The 24,206-nt window shown below is 31.5% G+C and overlaps 1 protein-coding gene across 2 annotated transcripts in view; it reads left to right on the plus strand.

Annotated features, from left to right (window-relative positions):
• The window catches only part of LOC126737050 (cytochrome P450 9e2-like), a 59,501-nt gene that overhangs the window by 21,195 nt on the left and 14,100 nt on the right, over positions 1-24,206 (plus strand). Inside the window, exon 1 of one of the 2 annotated variants that reach the window (XM_050441743.1) lies at positions 14,493-14,718. The exons of the other annotated variant lie outside the window; for it this stretch is intronic. Within the exon in view, the coding sequence (XP_050297700.1) occupies positions 14,519-14,718 (200 nt within the window). The 5' untranslated portion in view covers positions 14,493-14,518. Of the gene's footprint in view, positions 1-14,492; positions 14,719-24,206 lie in introns of those variants that run through there. 2 annotated transcript variants of the gene reach the window in all.

The following is a 24,206-nucleotide window of genomic DNA, read 5'->3' on the forward strand; positions in this document are numbered from 1 at the left end:
AAATAAAAAACGTGATCATCGGCGAATTATGGATGAAGTTGAAGTTTTGAGTAATTTTGGAATAAATCCTAATACTTCATTACACAAAATTGTTGCTGCCACTGGTATTTCATTAGGCTCTGTTCACACAGTTACCAAACTTCATAAATTTTATCGATTCAGAATGAAAATATGGCAAGGGTTAACCGAAGACGATTTCGATAGGCGAGTTGAGTTTTGTGAAAAAATTACTGAAGCGATTAATGATAATAATATTCATGTAAAGAATATCTGCTTCAGCGATGAATGCACATTTTATCTAAATGGATTTGTTAATAAGCATAACTGTAGATATTGGAGCAATGAAAATCCTCATGTATTTGTAGAAGAGCATTCCCAGTACCCTCAAAAAATTAATGTATGGACAGGCATTTTAGGAAATAAAGTGATTGAGCCATTAAGTATTAACGGAAATTTAAATGGTGACATTTATTTGGATATGTTGGAAAATACCATCAATCCGCTTATCACTGAATCCATTGAAAACTAAATCGATGATGATGGAAACCCTATACTTGATGAGGCAGAAATATATTTCCAGCAAGACGGCGCTCCTCCTCACTATGTTCTTCCCGTTCGGCAATGGCTAGACGACGAGTGTCCAGATAAATGGATAGGGCGAAGGGGGCCTATAGAATGGCCTGCTAGATCTCCTGATATAATACCGTTAGACTTTTTTCTATTGAGTCATTTGAAATCTATTGTGTTTACTCCCCAACCTGAAAGTTTGGATGAACTTGGTCAATGCATCATCGACAGCTGCCATGATATTCCACAACATGTTTTTGAAAATGTCCATCAGGAATTTGAACATCGCCTATATCATTGTTCGGCCAAAAACGGGCAACATTTTGAACACTTATTAAAAAAAACTGATGTTTTCATGTTTTTGTTTTCTATCTAAACAAATTAAGATAAACAAAGATTTTTCTAATTTTCTCGAAAACGAATCGACCGATTTAAAAAAATCAAACGTCAAAATACAAGACTTTGAAAGACCTTTTAAACAATCTATTACTCGATACCCCTTGCCATTTAAAATATTTAAAGGGATGACCGTGGGGGGCAATGGGTGAAAGGAGGTGAAGTAATTTTTGGTTAGAAAGTTGTCCCCCTTGACAAACCTTTTGACGTATTTCGGCGTTTTTTTTTAAACAGTGGTTTTCGATAAGCCCTTGGTGGAAAGTTTTCAAATAAACACCCTGTATATGAGCCTTACCTCTAAGTTCATATGTACACTGGCACTATTATCCAAGGTTAGAGAAATAATTATTTGTAAACAAATTAGGGATAATATTACTAAATATTTTGTTCTCAAAAGGGTTGTGCGATATAGTCGGCACGCTTTACCCTAATAGATAAGTAGTAAAAGTTCCTCGGTTAAGAAACCAGCAGCTCTCAAATAATTTTTTAATTTATATTTTTACAAGATTTTTTTTTAATTTGATGGGTAGTAGTTTCAATTTCTATGTATGTAAGTAATATATTTTACTTTCCACTGAAATAATAAAAAAGACCTAAATAGGCTAAAAAGGCTTAACATATTTAAAAAAAAACGTTAAAAAATATTAACAGAGAAGCAAAACTATAAACATTAAAAAATTATTACATTAAAAATGTTAACATTAAAGGAAGTTTAGTCTGAAATTAAATACATTAAATTAAAATAATGTCTGATTTTGAAGATATGTCAGTGTTGGAATAATTAGATTCATTACTACTTGAATAGTCGTCTGGGCATATAATTAGGGGTCGTACCTCGTCTATCACTTGCTTGGTTTGATAGCTTTCAGCAATAATTTATTCTGTGTGATTTATAGATTGTCTCCATGTTTCTTACTTTATTTGATGTATATAGGACTTTCCATAAATTAATGCCACTGGCTTCATCGGTTGTTTTGGAAGCGTGCTGATCCTAATAATTTTTTGATATACCCCAAATCAACTCAATTGGATTATATTTGCAGTGGTAAGGCGGTAATCGCAGGACTTCATGCCCATTTTTAAGAGCCATCTCATCGACCACGCACTTCTTATTATACCTGTATGTTTTACATATCTGCAGCAAATTAGCCTTTAAAAATAGCATGAACAATATTTTTTTGCTCTAGCCACGTTTTTATTTTCTTTTTCTTCCAACTGCTATTGGGAAATTCCTCTTCTACTCTGGAATGATATGACTCGTTGTCCAAAACTATATTAGAAATATTTTTTTCAACAGTTTGAGGTTTTTTTCTTCAAACCAAAGTTCAAAAATATCGACATCCATATTTTCGTGGTAGTCGTCTGTTTTTTTCGTTCGAAGTCGAAATGAAAATCAAACTAGCGTCAGAGATAAAGCGCTCGTCATTTCCTGCATGTAGCACAATGTACCTTTCTCCACAACTAGAACTGTTGCTGAGATAGCATTAAGTGCTACCATCTTGCCGTGATAATTTTGATGAGTTCCTCTTATCAAAAATCCAAGTTTAGTCCAAAAACACAAAATGTTTAGGATCCGAGTTTTTATTTTTTAGATATTTTCTCAAAAACTTCCATCATTTTATCACTACATATGAAAGTTCACACAGTATTGTCCGATTATTCGTCTTTTTGTAACGAAATCCCAAACTCTTTAGAACTTTTGCTAAACTAATCAAACTAATGTTGTAAAGTTCTTTGTCCTTTATTATTTGTAGTACGGCAGCCATCGTTACGTGTTGTTTACTTTTATACATGTTATAGATAATGTTCTAATGTTCTAATTTCACTCGTAATTGTTTGGGGTAGGTCCAGACTTTTTGGATGCCGACGGATTCCTTTATTTGGTTTGTCCAGTTCTTCTTCGTCCATATTGCAAATCTTAAGTGCTTCTTGAGATCTGGCATACGTCGCATGTCCGCTTCTTTACTGCCAAAACAGACGTCAATGGCTCCATGTTATTTTTTCTTGTTAGTCTAGAATAATTTTGTACTTTTAAAACTAAACGACGTTCAAATTAAAAAAGTCATCCATTTTCTCTCTAAGGTGCTGGTATAATATCAAAAGCAGGAACGAAAAACTCTCAAAATCTACAGCATCTATATAATTTAAATAACGGTTACATATGTTTCTGCGCTGCGTCTGTAGCAATGGTACTCGTTGTAGGCGATGGAGATGTACAGTTAATATCGTTAAAAATAAAATGATTCTGTCCCGTAATTTTATCGTTCACACATACAAAATCGGGACTTTTTATGACTTTATTAATCTCCATCGTCTCTAAGAGATCGAGCTTTCTACCTTTATCACATTTATGTAGAATTCTGATATTTTCTTCGGGCGGGAAAGTGTGTCTATTTTCTAATAAGTGGTTGGCAAAAGCTGACTTGCTCACTAACTGGTCATTGAACACTTACTATCACTCCTTTCAATCGTCTTACAACAGGACTTTTTTCAATTTAATTATGGTTTTTTCAGACAGAAAGAGGGACTGGCCATGGGTTCTTGTCTCTCGCCGTTTCTGAGTGAAATATTTATGTGCAACTTGAAGAGCACAATAACATCTAGCGAATTTTCCAATTATCTGGTATTTTATAAGAGATACGTAGATGATATTTGTATACTTTGGAATGGGGGGGACGAGAAGCTCAGAGAATTTCTAATCTTTGTGAATGGCTTCCACCCTAAAATAGTTAAACATGATTCACAGTTGAACATGAAAACAATCAGTGCTTGCCTTTCTTGGATCTCGCCTTAAAAAGGAACAACAATTCTCTTGAGTTTGAAATTTTCAGAAAAAACCAGTACGACATACAACATCATACAATTCCATTCAAATTCACCTACAACCCACAAATTTGTTAGCTTTAATTCTCTGTTTTATAGATTATTCAACATCCCACTTTCCAGGGACGCCTTTAATAAAGAACTTATATTATCAAACAAATTGCCTTAAACAATTCTTTTCCATTCAAATCTATTCATAAATTATACAATAAATTTGTTAATAAATATAAGCTTTCATTTAATTTTATTCAAACAAATATTAAAGCTAATGTTACCTACAGATCTTTGACATATTTTGGTACAATCTCTGATATCTTGGGCCGTTTTTTCCAAAAATATAATGTAATTACCTCATTTAAAACTAGTAACACACTTAAAAGTCATATTGTTAAGGTTAAGGATAAGGTAGACCCGCTCACTATATCGCGGATATATGAAATTAAATGCGTTGAATGCTCCGCAGTGTACATTGGACAATCTGGCAGGAAAGTAGCAACGCGTATTAAAGAACATAAATCCCAGTTTGATAAATATATTAACACAGATATTGTAGTGTGCAAGTCAGCTTTTGCCAACCACTTATTAGAAAATAGACACACTTTCCCGCCCGAAGAAAATATCAGAATTCTACGTAAATGTGATAAAGGTAGAAAGCTCGATCTCTTAGAGACGATGGAGATTAATAAAGCCATAAAAAGTCCCGATTTTGTATGTGTGAACGCAATATTACGGGACAGAATCATTTTATTTTTAATAATATAAACTGTACATCTCCATCGCCTACAACGAGTACCATTGCTAAAGACGCAGCGCCATCCAATAACCAACTATAGAACTCCGCACCATCAGAATATAAAAAGCAACTAACTTAACTTCACTCTAGTAAATTAATGTGTTTTATTGTGTATTAATTATAAAATTTTTAATCTTTGTACCTATTTGGAATGTTTTGTTTGTATACAATTAGAGTTCATTTACGTGTATCTATGTGTATCGTCCTATTTTTAGTAAGGGAAAACCTTATTTTTTATTGTAATTTTATTTTAAATTAATAATTTTTTAAGGTCTGATGATGCCCTAACCGGGTGAAACATATGTAACCGTTATTTAAATTATATAGATGCTATAGATTTTGAGAGTTTTTTGTTCCTGCTTTTGATAAACGACGTTCACCCGAAGATAGAAACAGATATTTAGCAATAGGTAAAAACAAAGTAAATTTTATTAATAGCCTGATAAATATGACTTTAAAAAATACCAAAAGGATTAGAATGTAAGTATAGTTCACCAAATAATTTATTTGTCCATTTAGGCAAATTATCACTTTTCAGGTACATAATCCTCTTTTTACCTTACTTTTTTTTACTTACATTTTTAAATCATAATAAATATTAGGTTACACAGTTACTAAATAATATTATTAAAATAATTTATTTAAATATAAAAAAGCACTTCTACCGTTAAAAAAATATTACAACCCTTTAAAATAATAGCCAATATTACATTAAAAACCAAAAATGTTTTTAAGCCTGATAAAACTTTGCGTTTTCCTGCGATTTTTTACTGCGCTGACTTTGCACAGGAATAATATTTATAAGGCCACACATATAAATATAAGTTTTGTGCATTATGAGTTGGTGAATCATTTTTTTTTGAATATAGATGTCTTTTTTTAGGCTGAATTCGCATCTTTTTCATAACCTCTGACATTCTTCCTGAAACCTTTCTTTTCTTACACAATTTGCCTTCTCCGACATTATCCTCACTAATTCCACTTGCACCAGAGTTAATCCTCCTAAATAATGGCATTATTACCTCCAAATTTCATTAAATTATAATACTGAAATAATTATCAACGGACCACATAAACGTTTCTAACTGAATAACGGATAAAAAAAATCTAATAATATGTGTAGTTTTTACGCCGGAAGTGGAGGCGTGGATATTCCTGGTTTTTGCCTCTCCTTCTTGGACAATCCTTGTTATTTTTCCATATTGTAATTTAAACTTTGCTATTATATAGTAATATACAGGGTGTCCATTTAATATTGCGGTGCTCGATTGCTGCTAAATCTTGAAAAGGAAAAAATCTTTAATAGGGGGAATTATAAGTGAGTTAGAGAGGCTGCTTTTAAAAATAAGTTTGGTTGATACAGGGTGTCCCAAAAAAGCATGCATATTTTAACTTTTTTTTAATGGAACCACCTATATTTTTTTTCAAAAATGTCTCATTTGACTCTCTCTTTAATCCTAAAATTACTTTGCTCTAAAATGCGACGTTGCCTAGTTATTAACAATTTAAAGAAATATTTAAGAAAATCAATGTTACACTTAAATATTACTATTTACCACCGACGTTTTTAATTTTTTTGAAAAATCTATATAGCCTTTGCCTTAGATTATTTTATCTTTCAAAATTAATTTTTTTATACGGGGTGATCAAAATCGTTACTCAAATAATAATAATTTTTAATTTCTATTTTGCCCAATTTCTTAAACTTAAACACCCCATATCTAGTAAGTCTTTTAATTAGAACATTTTTTTATCTTGGATTTGGATCCAATATATTTGCCATTATCTCTGTTTTCTTAAAATTTCCTTCTTAAAGAAAAAATTACATATTTTTTTCATAGGAATTACAACATATAATTTTACTTAAGAATTATTAGAGCATACTGGAAGCGTAAGGTATAAAAAACAAACTACAACAGAAATGGTTTTTACTGAAGAAATCAAATTGGCATTTACCAAATGGGTTGTAGAAATTCCGAAAATTAGAGTAAAACAAACACAGATTTACAAATACAGAAAACTTCTGTAGGAAAATGCCACAAGAAAAATAAATATCACTTTTATCAAATTCAATTACATCAAGAATTCACCAAAAATATTAACAACAATAATTAGAAATAATATAAATAAAATGTATTATAAAAATTGCTCAAAATGTCTACCGTTTTACTCCAAACACAAATCAGCCGTATGTGCGAAAGATCTTCTAACTACATAAAGCGTGGAAGACGTAATACGTCTAGAAGACTCTTGTACGCGCTCCACTATATCTTCCCTAGTAGATGCCCATACTTCCCCATAAGAAGAAATCTAGAAGCATTAATTCTAGTGACCTAGGAGGCCGTCCAAGTTTAATAAATATGTATACAAAAGTTAAATTTAATAACTAACCTTTCAATTCATGTATTATTAAATTGGTGTATATATTCCCTGACATTTGCACTGAAGTGAGCTGGTGCACCATTTAACTGTAGCCACATCCGATGCCTTATAAAGTCGGGAAATCCGGATAATCCTTTGTTAAGATATTTGGAAAAACTTCTCCTGTTATACGATTTTCAAAAAAGTATGGACCAATAAAAAAATGATGTACTATTTATTGCACCCCAAACTAATTTTCATCTGTGTTAAAAATTAATGATAAAAACTCGATGGGGCTTTTCTGTGTCGTAAAATTGAAAGTTATATCGGTTCACACAATCATTTCCATAGAACGTACATTTATCAATGAACGGCGCAAATTAAAAAAAAAATCTTGTTTTCTGCTGCCTGATTTTGTGCCTATTGACAAAAAGTTATCATTTTTTCAAAATCATTTTTGGCAAATTCTTGATGTAACTGCGCATGATAGGAATTATATTTTTTTTCTTGAGACATTTTTTCACGGACGATTTCGATATTTCTAAGTTCTCACTGAGTTGTAATTAAAGAACTAATTTCCGGTGTTGCAACGACCGACATGGTGATTACCAATTGGTTTTCTTCATTTAAAACTGTTTTCATTCTAGTTTGCATTTTGTACTCGACGCTTCCAGTACGCTCATATCGTTCCTTTAATTTCGTCATCACTCTATCATCAGGATGTCAGTTATTACGAAATTTTTCTCAATAAATCCTTAAAGCGAAAAAATAGTTCCCAAGGCATTCACCGATAACGTAAATCATATTTAGTAGTTCTCGCGTAATTTATTTTGATACAAATTTACTTATTATGAATGATTAGTAAATATTATAATTGGCATACATCACACAACAAAGAATAAATGAATTATGGCCAACTTTTTACATGTAAGAAAAAAATTATTATTTTTAAATGAGATAAGCATCAGGAATTAATACTACTATTATTTTATTATGGTTATTAAAACTATTTACTTTCTTTTTTGCTAAAACGTGTTCGAAATAGAATTAAATAGAGTGACAAAGTGCTTGTCATTCTAATTCCATAAATTATCTATTAATTGTCTTTAATAAATGTCGTAATGCCTATGAAAAATATGTGTCTCTTAAACTCTTCTTTTAACAACAAATTTTGAGAAAACGGTTAGAGATAAAGGCAAATTTGGTGGTATCAAATTGAAGATCAAATAATACTTTATAAAAAGCGTTACTAGATACAGATTTTTCAAAAAGATAAAAAAACGTCGGTGGTAATGATTATTATTTAAGTAAAATATTGATTTTTGTGAAAAATTCTTAAAATTATTAATAACCAAGCAACATCACATTATAGGGTAAAGCTGTTTTAGGATTAAAGAGGGAGTCAAATGGGACTCTCATTTCAAAAAAAAAAATAGGTGGTGCTATTTGAAAAAAAAAATCAAATTACGTACCACGCTTTTCTGGGACATACTGTATCAACCAAAATAATTTTTCAAAGTAGCCCCTTGAACCTAATTAACATTCCAACACTCCTACAAGATTTTTTCCCTTTCAAGGTTTAGCCGCAATCGAGCACCGCGATATTAAATGGACAACTTGTATATATATTATTATATAGATTACTCAAGACATTAAAAAATATATGTGCATTATAATTACCATTCTATTTTTTTGTATATTCTTAACACAAAAAACGTTTCTTATTAATTTTGCTATTTCGGCAGAATTAATAAAGTTATGTGAAATTTAATTTGAAAAAAATTATCTTAAAATCGATCAGTTAAGATAATTTTTTTCTTAATAAAAAATTAAGAGAAAAAGTAAGATGGCGGACGACATAAACTCCGATTCTGAGAGCTCCGAAAAAAAGAGCCCTAATGAGTTAATTTGTGGTGTGTGTAAGCGCAAGTTAGTTAAAGATGACATATCTTGCATCATATGTGCTAGTGACTTCCATAAAAGCTGTGTAATACGCCTCAAATCGACAATAAAAATAGGCAATGTGAAGGTCATGTGTTGCCTTGGAAAATAAATAAAAGCAGAAAAAGTGGCTGTCTGTATATCAAGTTTAATAAAAGAACTCAACTTCAAAACAAGAGAAGTGACATTACTAAATGAGTTAATTAAAGAAACATAGGATAAAAACTCTTTACTACAGGAAAAAAACCAATTTCTTAAGGAAAAACTACATAACCTAGAAACTAAACAAAAACAAACCCTCTTTTCCGAGGTCGTCCAGGGAAAAAACAACGTGACCAGACCAAAATCAGTTAACCCTAGGGGAACTCAAGATGCGAAGACAACACGGGCAGAACTCGACAAAAACATCCACCCGGCTAAATTAAAAGTGGGCATAAAAGCTATGCACAACATCAAGAATGGTGGAATAATCATCAAATGTACTTCACAACAGGAAATAGAGAAAATAAAAAGGGCTGCAAAAGAAAAACTAGGTAAAACATACACTGTAGAATTAACAAAAATGTTAAACCCTAGAATAAAAATAATTGGCTAACTAATAACGGAAATATAGATAATACAGAGGAACTACGAAATCAAATATGCCTTCAAAATAAAATTTTTGATAAGAATAGCTTAAAAATTAACTACCTAAAGCACACAAAAAAGGACAATAAAATAATCATCTTTGGAGAAACTTCTCCAGACCTGTTCAAACGACTGATTGAGATGGAAAAAATATATGTTGGATGGCAAAGGCTACCGATATATGAGGACCTCACACTGTTGAAGTGTTTTAGATGTCAAGAGTATACCCATAGGAAGGAACACTGTCAACACCAAGTAATATGCTCATACTGTGATGCACAACATGACTACAAGGACTGTGAACAACAAACAAAAAGCAGAGCAAATTGTATCAAGACAAATAATAGGTTTGGACTTTCTTATGATACAAAACATACCTCATATGACTCCGAATGCCCAACTATGATTTTTTATAGACAAAAGCTTAAGAATAAGATAGACTATGGAATTATTTTTTACTACTATACTACTTTATTTTCTATCAAGTGTTATTATTTATCTAATTATATGTTTATTTTCTTTATAAATTAAACTTAAAAACAGTTATAAATAACTTAAACAATGGCTAACAATGAGGTAATTATACTCAAAAAATTGGAAAAAAAGGAAATCCAACTTGATCTAATAAAAGACAGGCGTTATGACGTTAATGAATTTAGAATTCAAAAAGCACGAAATTCCTCCTTAATAAACAAAAAAAATTTAAACTTGGTACATTTAAATATCAGAAGTTCAAGAAAAAATTTTGACAGCTTTTTAGCAAAAACATCTTGTCGAACTTGCATTGTCTTATTTATTTCCGTTATCAAGTGTAAACTCGTAAGTAAAACTAATAACGGTTGGAGATACTTACCAACCGAAACGTCGTGTTACATTAAATAAATAAGACAATGCAAGTTCGACAAGATGTTTTCACTGTACCATTGTCTACCACCATCAAAAACAGAGCTTTTTAGCATTTATACAGATACCTTTTGTCTTGATAAACTTGACATAATTGTACTGGGTGAAACTGGGCATATTCCAGAAATAAAAAACTTTACTATCCCAGGGTTTATAACTAATTATAACAATAGTTCAAATAATATTTGTGATGGGTTAATTATATACATAAGAGATGGTATTCAATTTGAAATAGAACATACAACTCTCCCTACTTCAAAAATAATGCTAAACTCACATTCTCCTTAAGCTCTATACAGTCTTCACTCATAGCATGCTACAGATCTCCCAATACCTCAGAAAATTTATTCCTTAATGACTTTGATCTTTACCTAAATAATTTACCAAAAAAAGAAGGCATTAGTATTATAATTGGCGACTTCAACATTGACATCTTAAATAAAACAAACATAATAAGCACTAGATATATAAGTATGCTCCTTTACTATGGTTACAGCTCACTTAATCACTCATATACTAGAGTAACACAAGATAGTAATACATGTATTGATCATCTGTTCATACGACAAAATGGTCCACAAAGAAACAAATAAAGTTTTAATCTTTACATTTTAGAGACTTATATAACAGACTATTACCCTATTTACCTAGAGATTTTCTCCAAGTTAGACTACCCTAGTGATAATACTAAGTACCTAAAAACTCATTATACAATATTTGAAAAGCAAAAGTTTATAGAACTTATACAAAACCAAACTGGCGGGACGTATATGAAATAAAAAACTCAATCCTGGCATACCAAAACTTCATAAACATTATTAGTTCTATAAAAAATAAATGTACAATAAATAAGATATACATCAATTAAAAAAAGAGACCAAATGAAGGAAAAGTTATTAAAAAATAAAAATAATGACACACTGAAACTTGAATATAAAACTTATAGAAATAATTTATGGAAATTAATAACTTCTACTAAAAATAACTACTATATAAACAAACTGCAAGATAGAAAACATGATATTAAAAAGATGTATGAAATTCTGAGTGACGCGTCTAATGAACCTATAGTTAAATTTAACCGAGACATTTATATAAAAGATCTAAATAATAAAGACTTTGAAAATGATACAGAGATGGCCAATTTCTGTAATGAATATTTCTCTAAAATAGGAACTAGTATGGCATGTCAAATTCCTGATACAACCACAAAGCTTAATCTAAATTATCCATCTTTCTTAAACTCCATGTCGTTAAAGCCTATAACAAAAAATGAACTAACACTTCATATTAATTCATTAAAGAAAAATAGTTCCCTAGGTCCAGATGGCATAACTTCTGAGATGGTAAAGCTGTGTCATCCATATACTGTTAAACCACTTAAATATATATTTAACCTTATTTTCTCATCAGCAAAGATACCTGAAGAACTCAAAACTTAAACTATTACACCAATTTACAAAAAAGGAAGTAAGAGTGATGTTTCTAACTATAGACCAATAAGCTTAATAAATACATTTCGAAAAATTTTTGAAAAATGCTTAAAAGAAAGATTATATGATTACCTAAATAAAAATAGTACTTAACAAAAATCAATTTGGTTTTCAAAAACAACTGGTACACATGATGCAATGTATAGTCTAATAGAAAATATAAAATATGGATTGGAGCAGGGAAAAAATGTGTTGCGGTTTTTATGGATCTAGCAAAGGTCTTCGACACTGTACCCCATTCTAAGTTACTTCATGTTCTTGAAAGATATGGAATTAGGGGTGTAGTGTTGGGGCCCTTTAACAACTATCTACGAGAAAGAAAGCAAATGGTAAAAGTTAGAGATTCCCTGAGTGACCCTAGCACTGTGCAAATTGGAGTGTGCCCTAAGGCACAGTGCTGGGATCCTTACTCTTTATTTTATATATAAACTCCCTTTTATCCTTGCATAATAGGTGGCATGGCACTATCTTACGCGGATGACACAGTTCTTGTATTTAAGGATGTTACTTGGACTCTTGTCAGAACGAAACTCATAGATGGCATGAGGAAGGTAAAGATGTGGTTAAACAAGTATAAATTGTCCCTAAATATCTTAAAAACTGTTTATGTCGCCTTTTCTCTAACAGATGCAAATCGGCCAAATTTTAAGGAAATAGTTATTGATGAACAACAAAACTTTATTATGAAAGAAGTAGAAAACACTAAACATCTAGGTATAATAATAGACAAAAAATTAAAATGGACACCACACATTCAAAACTTAACATCTAAACTCAAAAGCTTAATTCATAAATTTTTCCTTATTAGAAATATATTGGATAAAAAAAGTTTAATAATATTGTACCAATCATTTGTGGAGTCTCTGATATGCTATGGTATAGTGACCTGGGGTGGACTCTACAATAATGCACTCCAATCCAGATTGTACCCACCTCGCTCTTGTATGATACCAAAATACTTAATATCAGATCCTTATATCTATACTCCAGTTGTGTATTCTGGTATAAACTTAAAGATAAAAACTACATAAGTCACCAACATGAAACCAGACAACTAACTGAAAGACATCTTAATGTACGATTTCGCAGATTCGATGGAAGCCAAGGATGTAATTCTGTAATAGGACCAAAAATTTTCAATAAGTTACCACGGACAATTCGGGAGATTACAAATAAGCAAAAATTTTCAGAACTTTGTAAAAGATTTATCTATGAAAATTATGATGACTTACTTAACCTTCTATAAATAACTATTAACGTTTTCCTGTTCTTGTGAAATTTTTAGGTGTACTTTATTGTATTGGTACTACAGATTAATTTCGTTTACATCTATCCTGTATTAAGCATGTATTTCTTATGTTCAATAAATTATTTATAAATAGAAAATATAAAATATAAAATTTCTTTAAACCGAATTAAACATACCATTGCTGCAGTTGTAATTTTATGTTTTATAAAGTGACCCATCAACTACCAAACTTGCCTACTATGCAAATTGTTTGAGTAATCTGATGAATTTAAAGAAACTAGAATTAACGTCTCCTGATAAAAGAACACACTAATTTCAGTATGTTCAATATTAGAGAGTAAAAAACACCGTTGCTGTAGACTAAAATTTTAAATTTCTTTAGGGATGGTAACATCTACTGTGACTTATTATATAAGTCGTTAAAGTAACCCAACATATTTTGAGAAAAGGGATTTGATTGTAAAAAAACACTGTTATTGTGGGTAAAAAATTTAAGATTTTTTTAAGCATAATATATCAATATCTCCCTTTGCCTACTGTATAAGTCGTTTGAGTTAACCGACATGTTTTTAAAAACTTGAATTATTCTGTTCTAATAAAATAATAAGTTTAATTCTTTTTTGACTATTAGAGAAAAAAAAACACCGTTGCAATAGGCGAGAGCTAAAGATTACTTCTGAAATATTAAACGTATCAAAATTAGGTTGTTTTTTTATCGGAAGAGATTAATTTTAGTTTCTTTGAAACTGGCGTGTTACTTAAATTATTTTCATAATCAATAAGGTTAATAGCTAATAATTTTTAATATAAATAACTAATGCTAATAAAGCACTTTTAAAAACCTAAAAATACAACTGCAGCAACGGTGTGTTTTTCCATTTGTTTCTTAGCGAGAATGATTTTAAAATAATTTTTTCTGGATTAAATTTCATATAATGTTATTAATTAGTGCCCTTATAACGAAATCATAAAAAGTAATTTTTTTGTATCGAGAATATGCATTTAATGGAACCTCTAAGGCACAATAATTTTCTTAAGTGTTAAATAAACTATAACCTATCAATTTTCATAAGGGCCGCTATGACATCAGCGCGCATCCTCGTGAACTACTGGTATTCCGTTGTCATCATTTCTCCGATTTTAAAAACATTTAAATTATTTTCAGTTCAGATGTACTTAGCAATTGTCAACAAAAAATATACACAATGTACCTAACTCACACCTAATTTATTTTGTTGCAATAAGCTTATGACGAAACAAGATCAATTGCTTTACCAGTGCTAATGTCTATCTTATCTTAACAAATTTACAATAAATACACCTTTGTAACAAATAGTATTTATATATTTTTCTACAGTATTCAGAATGATTTGGTTTATATTATTTTGTGTCTTTGCTTACCTATTTTGGTATAAATTTGTAAGTCCCTTGGATCAATTTAAAAAAAAGGGGGTTAACCAAACCAGACCATGGCCACTTCTAGGCGACCAATGGAGAGCAGTACTGCAAACTGAGAATATGGGCGATGTGGTAAAAAATGTTTATGATTTATATCCGAATGACAGGTAAATTAGCAAATAAATATACAGGGTGACTAAAAAATAAGTATTTCCTTTTGAGCATATTATTTCTTACATAAATAAATAAATAATTTACCCAAAAATTTATAATTACAAAAGTTTGATTGAATTAAAATCTATATTGTGACTAATTGATAATTAATAACGAACTTTGTTATATTATATCATTATTTAAATAAATATCATTTTAGAAAATACTAGGTATGCGGACATTATAACTAACACTTTTCTTTTTCGAATAACTCTAAGTTTGTTGCATGCATTCACAATTTCTTTATGAAAAATTGTTTTATTTGGTAACAGTTAAAAACTAGTTCTTAATAATATGTACTTTTGTAATATGTAAAAGTCTTTTATTTTGACGTTTGAGTTTTTTTAAATCGGTCAATTCGTTTTCGAGAAAATTAGAACAATCTTTGTTTATCTTAATTTGTTCAGATAGAAAACAAAAACATGTAAATATCAGTTTTTATTTCAATTCAAAGTGTTCAAAATATTGCCCGTTTTTGGTCGAACAATGATATAGGCGATGTTTAAATTTCTGACAGACATTTTCAAAAACATGTTGTGGGATATCATGGCCGCTGTCGATTTAAATGTGACGGCAGTTTGCCGAACACATTGATTTTGGGCACCATAAATTAGAATAATTTCCACTCTTTCGGCTAGTGTGTAAATCATTTTGGAAGTAAAATCTTCAGTTCAACAATTGAATTTTCACTATTCCAAGACTGTCACAAATGTAACTAACGGCAAAATAAATTCTTTATTTTCCTTAGCAACTATAAATAACTAAGCAGGTATAACAATAAATATAGTTCGCCCAGGATATCTGTGTTCATGAAAATAATGCCGAAAAAAAATCAGGTTGTTATTTAGTTTTTTCCATCTCTAATCTTTGGAATTGTTGTTTATGTTGGTAGTTTCCGTTTTGAATTATAAACGAGTTATTGATTTGGCAAACCCTAACGGGCAACATTTTGAACACTTATTGAAATAAAAACTGATATTTACATGTTTTTGTTTTCTATCTGAACAAATTAAGATAAACAAAGATTGTTCTAATTTTCTCGAAAACGAATTGACCGATTTAAAAAAAATCAAACGTCAAAATAAAAGACTTCGAAAGACCTTTTAAACAAGCTATTACTCGATACCCCTTGCCATTTAAAATTTTTAAGGGGATGACCCTGGGGGGCGGAAGGTCAAAGGGCGTGAAGAAATTTTAGATTAGAAAGTTGTCCCCTTAACAAACCTAACAAATCCGTGGTGGGAAGTTTTCAAATGAACACCCTGTATATAATTATTAAATAATTTTTTAGACAGTTTATAGAAATCTTTTAACGTTTAAAACTATTGATATTATTTATTTCTGCATATCGAACATTGCAACATTTCTTTTTAAGACTATATAATTGTTATTGGCAAACAGATTTTACATTAAGTTAAAATGTAATGCTTACACCTGAAAAATTAAAATTTATTGACAATATATGCAAAACAACAAAACTTTTTAATCAAAATTTTAAAAAAATAATATAAAATGTGATCTTTTCGTGCATTAATTGTGGTAATACAATCTCCTTCCATACTAAGGATTAAGTAATCCAGATTTTCTTAAGAATTGATATTTAACACTGTTGAAGAGCTTGAAACAGCTAGTTAAATTCAGATATCGACGAACGGACTTTTAAAAAACATTTATTGATACAAAAGGGCCTTAAAACTAGGTGAACAGAAATATGAACAGCAACGGTATTAGCCGAGGCTTTGACACAATATTAATGCTAACGATAAATTACAAGCGATTTCTTAAATATAAAAATAGTCCTAAGCTAAGCATTTTATAATGTAATATAAACAATTAATTGTGGTTTGAGGATATGTCTCCTCCACCCTCAGTTCTGTCAACGTCCTCGTTGACAAGTCTCTGCAGGATTCTCAAAGGGATGGCCTTCTTTCTTCCTTGTTTTTGCCAATGGTAGATGATCAATGCTAAGCAGCATAAAAGAATGATTGATATTGTCGTAAGAACATAATTGTGCATTGGAACATGTTGAGCTAGGTCATGGAAATGTATTGGTTTGATGATATCTTCTTGGATTTTCTTAGGATCTTGAAGATGTCTAATTTCTAGATTGATTTAATTATTGGTGTTTGGGACTTTTATAATTTTTGGAATTATGACTGAAATATTGTTGATGGCTAATGAGTATTTGTGTTGATTAATTATTACGTCACATTGACTTTGAATAAGGTTGCAGTCTTGGAGTATAATCTTCTGAAACTGGAAGCAATCTTCATAAATTGTTTCAGGGCTTTTTGTACAAAATAGGAGTGCATTCCTATAAGTTAAGGTATGTACCTTAAAATTGTTTAGAACAGTGGCATACTGACAATTTTTGGGTAAAATACATCCATTGGCAATTGGTCCAGAGCAGATCCATTGTGAGTTGACTTCTTCGCATTGGCTATACCATAGTTCGTTGCAATAGTATTTACTAGGACTTATAATTAATTTTGATTCATTATTTGGCACAGGATAAACTAATTCTAAATTACATACATTTTGTTCAAATATGGGTATCTTAATTGCTAGAATTGCCATTTCATTTAAAATTAAAAGGCCGGTTTTACAGATTAAGGTTAATTCCGATAAATGCTTAATTGGCCATAGTGCATTTTTAGGATAGTGAACTTTCAAGTATTGCCATATTTCATTGATTTGTTTTAATGTTAAAATTTCGAGATCTAAAGTTTCTAGGTGTCCAAAAGATAAAATACGTAATATTTTTTCTAAAAATTGATTTAAGTTGGTAATCTGAATATATTGACTTTGCAGATTTAACATTAAATTAGACTGGGTATTTGATTTAGAAATTTCATTACGTATGTTTTTCGAGTTCTCGTTAATCGTGTGAATATTATTTTTAAACTCTTGCATTATATTTCCTGCGAATGAACTAAGGTCGTTGATTTTGTGCATAGACTCAAGCTGATTAAATTTCAATATTTGCAAATTCTGGGTAATAACCTCTAGGTCATTGTTATCTAAGTTTCCTGTAATGAACTTGATACCACTTCCTAGGTAGTTTATTAAACCTCGTTTTTTTCGATTTTGCATAATATTTAAGTTATTTTCGTCAAATACATTTAACTTTGCGAAAGTGTCATATGTATCATTTAATGCTTTAGAAGTCAAATAAAATTGTGATTTAATTAAAATACTATTTTGATTATTTACAGAGGGTTGCATAATTAATAAATTGGTAAATAATTGGGATAACGAATACTTAAGGCTACTTATATTAAAGGGTATATATGTAGTATGATATTGACTTATTACTAAAGAGGGAGCAACTTCTTCTATATAATATCCATTATTGTGGAGTTTGTGCACCTGAAGTGCTTGGCAAGGGCTCGTTTGATTGAGTAGGGCCAGGATCAGGGTCGGGATCAGGTGGCTGAAAAGGTATAGATTTTTTTCTAAGTCTTTTGATTTTTCTAAGATGAGTAGATATTGGTTTTTTCTTAGCGGTACCTGTTATTTTATTTTTGTCTATTTGAGATACTTTTAGGGGTACGTACTGTGGGTTCATTTTATTTCTAAGGGTAGTTTTCTTATATACCGTATCATCTGGGAGTATTTCTGGAGGTTTTTCTGTATTTTTATTTTGTTTTTGAGTGTTTGTAGCTTGCTTGTTGTAAGCTGTTTTATAAATTTGTTCGTGGAATGGTAGTAACTCCTTTTTTCGTCTGTCATTATATTGCTCAAATAAGGTTAGGTCGTTATCGATGTTCGGTTCGTTTACGTAAGGGCCATATAATATGGAAAAGGGCGAATGACCTGTTGTCGAGTGAATACTTTGATTATAGATTAAGACAGCGGAAGTCATGAGATTTTGAGGGGTTTCATCGGGATTTTGCATTTTCAGAATTCTTAGTTTTTCTAAAAGTGTGGAATGCAATCTTTCTACAGGACTGTTGGAGGAAGAATTTCCTGGAGTAGTGTAATGAACTTCTATACAGAAAAGTTGACAGAATTCTTTGAATAAATTATTTTGAAATTCCTTACCCTGGTCTGTGACGATTTTTAAGGGGGTGTTATGATGTGAAAAGTAATGACGTAGTTTGCTTAAAATAGTAAGGGCGTTTTTATCAGTTATAAAATAGGCTTGGGCATATTTTGAGAATGAATCTATTATTGTTAGAAACTGACAATTTAAAAACTGGAAAATGTCTAGGTGAAGTGTCTTAAATGGTTTTTCAGAGAGCAAGGGTCCTTCGTAAGCGATTTTGTAAGGGTGTCTTTCATATTTATTTTGAAGGCATATTTCACATGAATTAATAAAATTAGTTATCGAATCTCGTAGTTTAGGCCAATAATATTTTTGTTTAATATGGTTATATGTTTCCGTTATACCGTTATGGTTACTTTTGTGATAATTGGCTAAAATTTCCTTTTGTTGAGTCTGGTCAGTCACGTCAAGGACGTAAGTGCTGGCAAAAACTAGTTTTACGGTTGTATTTAGATTAGAAAATACTTGCCTTCGAAACTCGAGTTTTAATTCGTCATTTTTAATAAATATAGTAAAGGTAACGTCTGGTTTAATTATGTCCTTGATAATTTTTAAAATGTGTTGTTCCTGATTTTCTTTTGAAATTTTTACAAAATGGTGGTTTTTATTAAAAGGTTTAGTGTAGGTGTGTTTAAATTCATCGCCGTAGTCGATGACAAGACGATTTGATGCATAATTGAGGGGTAATTCTGATATTGGGATATTCTTTCCTTCTGTATCATTATTGGAGTGTGCAGTGACGTCAGAATCGTCGTCGTTTGCAACAGGGTTAACAGGGTTTGAGATGTTTTGGGCTGGAGCGTCTTCTTTGTATCTTTCATTAAAGACAAAGTCGGCTAAGTCAAAATCGGATAAGGTGGCAACTGTATTGTCAACATTTGGGACAATAGACTGTGAATCGGTATCATTTGTTTCAAGAGTGTTAAGATTAATGCGGGAGAGAGCATCTGCTACTAGATTCTCTTTTCCTTTTTTATAGTGAATTTCGAAATTGTATTCCTCTAGTTTTATTTTCCAACGAATTAATCGGGAGTTGGGTTCTCTGATTTTTGAAAGCCAAACTAGGGGATTATGGTCAGTTTCAATTAGGAATTTTTGGCCATATAAGTATGGACGAAAATGTTTGGTCGAGTCCACTATTGCGAGAAGTTCTTTCTCTATAGTTGAGTAGTTTTTTTCTGCCGAATTTAGGGTTCTGGAAAAGAATGCAATTGGGTGGTCATTTTGCGATAGCACACTGCCTATGGCTATATTGGAGGCGTCGGTGGTGAGCTTAAAGGGTTTTGTGAAATCAGGGTATTGCAAGATAGGGGAATTGGATATGAGTTCTTTGCATTTTAAAAAGGCATTTTTATACTCTAAATTTTCTATATCAATTTGAGTATTTTTCCGTAGACATCTTGTTAAAGGAAAGGTAATTTTGGCGAAATTTTTGATAAATCGGCGATAGTAGCCTACAAGCCCTAAAAAGGCTTTAATTTCTTTCTGATTTCTTGGTATCGGGTAACGTTGGATTACTTCAATTTTTAAAGGATTGGGTTTTATTCCCTCGGAGGTAATGATGTGTCCTAGGAAAGCTACCTCTTTACTCACGAATTCTGACTTATCAGGCTGTATTTTGAGATTAACTTCCCTTACTTTTTTAAATATCTGACGTATATGATCTATGTGTTCAGATAGGGATTTAGAAAAAATAACTATGTCATCCATGTAGACAAAGCAAAATTTGTATAAGTAATCACGGAAAACTTCACCCATCATACGTTGGAACGTAGCGGGTGCATTTTTGAGGCCGAAGGGCATTCTGAGGTATTCATAGTGACCATTGTTGACAGTAAAGGCCGTTTTTTCAATAGAATCGGGATCCATTTCTATTTGATGGAATCCTTGGGCGAGATCTAGGGTCGTGAAGTACGTGCATTTTCCGAGATTATCTAAAATTTCATCTATTCGGGGAAGAGGCCATTTTTCTTCTATTGTCTCGTTGTTAAGGGATGTATAGTTTATCACTATCCTATGTTTCTGGATGCCTGAAGCATCGGGCTTTTTTGGGACTATCCACACGGGTGCGGAATACGGAGATATTGAAGGACGAATTATTTTGTTCTCTAGTAATTTCTGAATTTGGGATTGTATCTCAATATTCATAAGAGGGGGATGTCGAAAGGATTTTACATAAATAGGTCTGTCTGTTTTAGTTCGAATTTTATGTTTGGTTTGACTGGTAAAACTGAGGTCACATCCTTCGTGATACATTATGTCTTTGTATTCATGACATAAGGGTAAAATTTTTGATTTTTCGAGAGGGGTTAAGTGATCGAAACGTAAGATGTTTTCAGGGTTGAATTTTTCTAAAATTGGGTATGATGGGTCTAGTATATCAAATTGATCTTGGGGGATGACTTTCATCCTTTGATGAAAATTTACGTGGACGGTAGGCGTGGGGTTGGGAATAGTGCAAAAGCCATTTTCAACTTTTACTAAACTGTCAGGTATAATATGATTTTTTATGTCAAATGATGGCAAAATAGCGACACCATTTTCGAAATTTACTGGTATTTTTAAAAAGTTATTGTTAAAGTTGTGTATCGGATGCAAGAGGGGTTTATTGTAAGCCAAAGAGAAGGGTATTATTATATTTTCCAACTTAAGGGTTTTGCTTTCATAATCTAGCAAGGCTTTTAAGTTTTTAAGATCTTTTGATCCTATTAAGGCATCGAAATCGTTATGCCAATTCAGTACTCTCATTTTAAATTCGTTTTTTATGCCTAGTTCTTCTAGCAAGGAAATTTTTAAATTTTTGGTTTCTTTATAAGTGTTCTTGCATGCGGTTACTTCGAAAGGTTCGATAAATATTTTGTCGGAATATTTGTTTGCAATTTTAGGAGATATGATAGAGTCGGAGGCACCGGAGTCAATTAAAATTGTCAAGTGCTTTTGTGGTAAATAAAAGTATGGAAGCTCAATTTGTTGTGCTACGTTATTTAAGTTGATGGTAGATCTGGGCCTGATTTCGGAAAATTTGCGAAATTATCAATTTCGAAATTTTGTTCGGAAGTGGGGTAGTGATTTTGGTCATTAGGATTCGTTAAGGTGGGATCGAAAGAGGTTTCTTCATATTGAAGATTTGGCTCGTAATATTCAGAATAATGTTGGGGTGAATAATCGGTATAATATTCAGACTGGTTATCTTCGACATAAGGCACATCGGGATAAGAGTTAGCGTTGGTCTCAATGTTAGTTAACTCTTGGGACACAAAATTTCGGGGGCCTGATGATTGAAAAAAGTTTGGTTGTCGAAAAGGCATTCTTTGTTGATACTGCCTAGAGGGTCCAGTTATGGAGATTGACATTGGAGTAGGGGGGTCTAATTTAGGTTTATTATGATTTTGGGGAGCGAAGACGTTTCTTGGTTTTCCAAAAACTTGAGCATTTGTCGGATAATGTCTTTGAACTGGTCTAGGTCGAATTTGTATGGGTTGACTGGGAAATTGTTGCTGGGGGAATGTCATGGGGGGTTGATTCTGGGGTAGTAATCTTACGGGACTTTGGAAGCTATTTTGTTTTACATAGGAATTATGGTTATTATTATTAGTAAATTGGTTATTATGAACATTAGACAGATTTGAAAAATTTACCTGTGATTCAATCATATTATAGTTAATTACATGCGTATATGCATCATCAAGTGTATTAGAGCGTTGTAACATTAACATCGTTTTTAATGTCTGAGGCGAATTGGCTGTCAGAATTAAAACCGAAGTTTTTTCTATTTGATTAATTAAAATTAATTTCGCATTTACATCTGAGACTTCGCAATGTAATTTAGAAAAAATTCTTTGTACAAAGGATTTGAGTCTATCTACAAATTGTAATATGCTTTCATTTTTATTGATCTTAAAGTATTGTAATTGTTGGTGTAAAATTTGATAAGTGATAGGATCACCGAACTTTATCCTTAGGGCCTCTTTAATTGAAGGCCATGAATCTAAATCTGGTCTAGAAAGTAAAAAGTCTCGAGCATTGTCAATTAACTTTGACTTAATGGCTGCTAAAACAACTTTATTTTGATCAATACCATCAATTGTAAAATATAATTGGTAAAATTCATCTATGGATATTATAAAACTTTCCAAATGGTTTTGAATTCCAGAGAAGGTTGGTAAGAGAGAAGTGTGGAATCTTATGTTTTCCATTTTAATATTTAAATTAGGTTTAGATAAATTAGAATCTAAAGTTAAGTTATCTAATAGGTTACTTATGCTATCTAAATTATTTTGATCGGAAATATTTTGACTATTTAAATTAGAAATATTTGAATTTTCGTTTTCAACTACTAATCCTAAAGATGCCCTATTTCGTATTAATATGTTTTTTAATTTTTGCGACGGATATGGACTAGACATTAAATAATGGCAATTCAAACAAAAACTTACAGTACAATCAAGGGATGACCCATAGAGCTTGCACAGTAGAGGTTCACAACCAAAGGAGTCCCTATAAAGGCGTGGCTTGAATCGTTCTGGTCCAGATGAGATGTTTGGGAGCACTTGGATCAGCTAGGTCCCTGACACCCGTGTGTCCCTACCGTGTGTAGGCGGCTTAGCAGTTTCTCGGCTTGGTCTTCTCCAAAAGGGTCGCAGTACCAAGGGTTGCGGTACTTAAGGTTGGTCGATGTCTTCAGATTCTTGATGGATAGTGCACTAAGATTTGACAATCACTTTTACACAACGGTAAACCGATAAAGGGTAAAATTGCACTATCCTGTTCGCAGCGCCAGTTAAATTCAGATATCGACGAACGGACTTTTAAAAAACATTTATTGATACAAAAGGGCCTTAAAACTAGGTGAACAGAAATATGAACAGCAACGGTATTAGCCGAGGCTTTGACACAATATTAATGCTAACGATAAATTACAAGCGATTTCTTAAATATAAAAATAGTCCTAAGCTAAGCATTTTATAATGTAATATAAACAATTAATTGTGGTTTGAGGATATGTCTAGCTAATCTAGATTTTTAAACTGATTCTGGCCCTAAAGAACTCTTTTCTACAGCTTATCCTAGGCATGCTCAATAAAGATTGAGATCAGTTGATTGAGCTGTCCAGTCTGTAACACGAATATTCTTCTCTTACAAAAAATTTCATGTGATTCTAGCTGTGTGTGAAATGCCATTATCATGCATTAAAATAAAATTTGCACTAGTATTTTTGGCGTATTAGAAGGTTAAAAGAATTATGGAGCAACAATAGATTTTAGAATTTTTCAAACGTCGCGGTCTGCTGATAAGAAAAGACCCAGAAGAACGACCTCAGTTCTACTCGACAAGAAAAATTCCTGCCCATACCAGAATTGTGCCTCCTCTATAACTGTGAATTTACTGTTTAGA

The sequence above is a fragment of the Anthonomus grandis genome, chromosome 6, assembly GCF_022605725.1.
Source record: "Anthonomus grandis grandis chromosome 6, icAntGran1.3, whole genome shotgun sequence".
Lineage (NCBI taxonomy): Eukaryota > Metazoa > Arthropoda > Insecta > Coleoptera > Curculionidae > Anthonomus > Anthonomus grandis.